This window comes from Apis dorsata, unplaced genomic scaffold (genome assembly GCF_000469605.1).
Source record: "Apis dorsata unplaced genomic scaffold, Apis dorsata 1.3 scaffold_113, whole genome shotgun sequence".
Taxonomy (NCBI): domain Eukaryota; kingdom Metazoa; phylum Arthropoda; class Insecta; order Hymenoptera; family Apidae; genus Apis; species Apis dorsata.
Genome location: NW_006263408.1, coordinates 281320 through 283935, shown reverse-complemented (window position 1 = coordinate 283935; position 2616 = coordinate 281320). Strand labels below are relative to the sequence as shown.

General features: G+C 24.0%; 1 protein-coding gene across 2 annotated transcripts in view; it reads right to left on the bottom strand.

The window, feature by feature from the left end:
- Positions 1–533: 533 nt before the first annotated feature.
- The window catches only part of LOC102676271, a 16092-nt gene continuing 14009 nt past the window's right edge, over positions 534–2616 (bottom strand). For both annotated transcript variants that reach the window (XM_006612452.2, XM_031508919.1), the window contains exons 3-4: positions 1516–1767; positions 534–943 (exon numbers count right to left, since the gene is read on the bottom strand). In XM_006612452.2, coding sequence (XP_006612515.1) covers positions 798–943; positions 1516–1767 — 398 coding nt within the window. In that variant the 3' untranslated portion in view covers positions 534–797. The remainder of the gene's footprint in view (positions 944–1515; positions 1768–2616) is intronic.

The window sequence follows — 2616 nt, the reverse complement described above, 5'->3', positions numbered from 1 at the left end:
ATCAAGTTAACATTCATGCAGAATTTCATTAACAGAAAAGTTCTTTAAAGTTGGAGGAAAATATTTACTCGAGATTATTAAAGGGAAAAGTGGATGGAAAGAGAATTGTGGATGTTTAAATTGCAAAGAAAAAAAAAAGGAATAACATGTGTATTTTCAGAAACAGCAATTTCAATAGACTGTTTATCAAGCATCCCATACATCACTGTGCAATGCATCTTCGGCTCAATGGTGCTTGTTAAATGTAGCGGTACAAATTCGGAATCGATACCATTCTGAAAATGTATCGTCCTATTGTGCCTTATTCTTGTTCCAATATTTCACGTTAAAACGGTATTAAACGAAACTATAATTTATTTCAAGATATTTATAAAAAAAATAAAAAAGAAAAATACTTTTGCTTCATAAAAATTATATGAATTAAGAAATCCTATCGTTCTATTTAACATTTTTTTATTTTTTTATATTTTCCAATATTTTATAAGTTCCATATATATTTTGTTTTATACAAAGTAAGAAAATTTAAAAAATAATTTAAAAAATTTAAGAACATTTTAATTTATTTATTCTGAGAAGACATAAAATTTCAGATTCATTTTGACGTACTAGATAAAACATATTAATTAAAAAGAATATTATAAATATTTATAATATAATATTATTAACTACAATATATTTTCAAATAATTATATTCTATTTGATATATTCATTTGATAACCAAATGCTAGGTTCGTTGATATAGTTAATCAATTTTTTAATAATATTTGGATTAGATATTGTTTGCGTCAAGATCTCTCTTAATTTTCCTGCAAATTGTTAGTCTTATTTGCTAAGTTACATAAAATTTGCGCAATTTTTGGATTTTTTGTGACAAAATATAAAAGAAAGACCAATATGATGATAATTGCAATAACGAAGAAGATACAACACGTTATGCAATTACCTGAAAAATACGAAATTAAATGTTATTTTAATATATATTAATTAAATTCTGTAAGAATTTTAGAAAATTAAATAATTCTTAATGATACGAAATTAAATGTCATTTAAATATATATTAATTAAATTTTCTATGAATTTTAGAAAATTAAGCAATTCCTAATGCTATATATTAAGATTTTGAAGATATCAGAAATTTGGTAAAATTAAATTTCATCTGAATATAAATAAAAATTTAAATAAATGAAATATTTTAGAAGATTACAAAATTTCTGATGGCAACAAAGATAATGAAAAGATTCGAAAAATTCTATAAATTTTACAGATTTCATAATCTGAATCATCATTTTACAATTTCAAGGTTTTTAAATATAAAGGTCTACTGTCAAGATTTTAAGATTTTGAAAGATCATAAGAATATAAAAATCATATTTCTCAAAAACCTCGAGAATTCCTCGAATTTTTTAAATAATATGAAGAAATTCAAAGGACACCAAGCATTCAAGAAATTTTTAAAATTATAAAATTTCGAATAGCATGAATAGGAAATTTAATTCACTGATTTCCATTGCATACCTACTGTGCACTTTGTATTTAGTTTAATTCTTTTTGTAACATCTTCCTCAATAAGTTTTATTTCATCAATAACTTTCTCGTTTGATTTGTAAAATGGATTATACGGTGGTTGTTGCATATAAGGATTATTGGTAAATTGTATCGTGGCATTAGAATCCTCCAAAGATGGTCTAATTTCAGATATTATTCCATCCTCTTGTTTTTTATCATTTTGCGAAGTAGATTGTTGATATCCTCTTAATAGATAGATATCTGTAAATTATAATTTTAATTTTCATTAATTACAATTAAATATATAATTGAATCGAATTAATCTGATTATATTTCTAATTTCACAAAAAAATTTTCACAAAAAGAAAAATGAAACCATATCGCAAACTTCTTTATAAATCTTCATATTATTAAATTAAAGTAAAAATATAAAAAAGAATATATAAAAAAGTTTAATTTTTTAAAAAAATATTTTTTTTATAATTTTATAATCTTTTTCGCGTTCTAGATAATTTTTTACAAAAACAATATAGTTAGAAAATATTTTGTGATTACTAAAAATATATATTATAATTATATAATTACTAAAAAAGTTATTAGTTATTTAATTTTTTTTTCTTTTCAATATCTGTTTACAATTTAAAATATCTACATGAAACATGAATATCCAAAATCTTTGTTTTTAAACATGAAAATATAAGATAAAAATATTAATAATATCTCACGTATTCCAATCATTATTAAAAAAAAAAAAACAATATCAATCATTTCAAAACAAGTAATGAATAATGATGAAAAAAGAAGAAAACTGCAATATCATCTATGAATATGGTTTATCACAAGCGATATATCCGAAACACGCGGGTCAGACTAGCTGGCGGTGTTTCACAGAGACATCACAGGTTTATAGATCAGTCGGAGCCAAGTGGTGTCGGTGATTCTCAATCGGGGCGGTACTAACACGGTCACATCTCCGTGCCAAAAAGTTGGCGCGTACGCGTGTGGTGTTCGGTTGCAAAAATAGAAGGGGTAAAAGCATGGACAAGGACGAAAGCGAGAGAAAAAGAAAAGAAGGAGACAAGAGAGGAACAAAGATAGAAAAATATATAG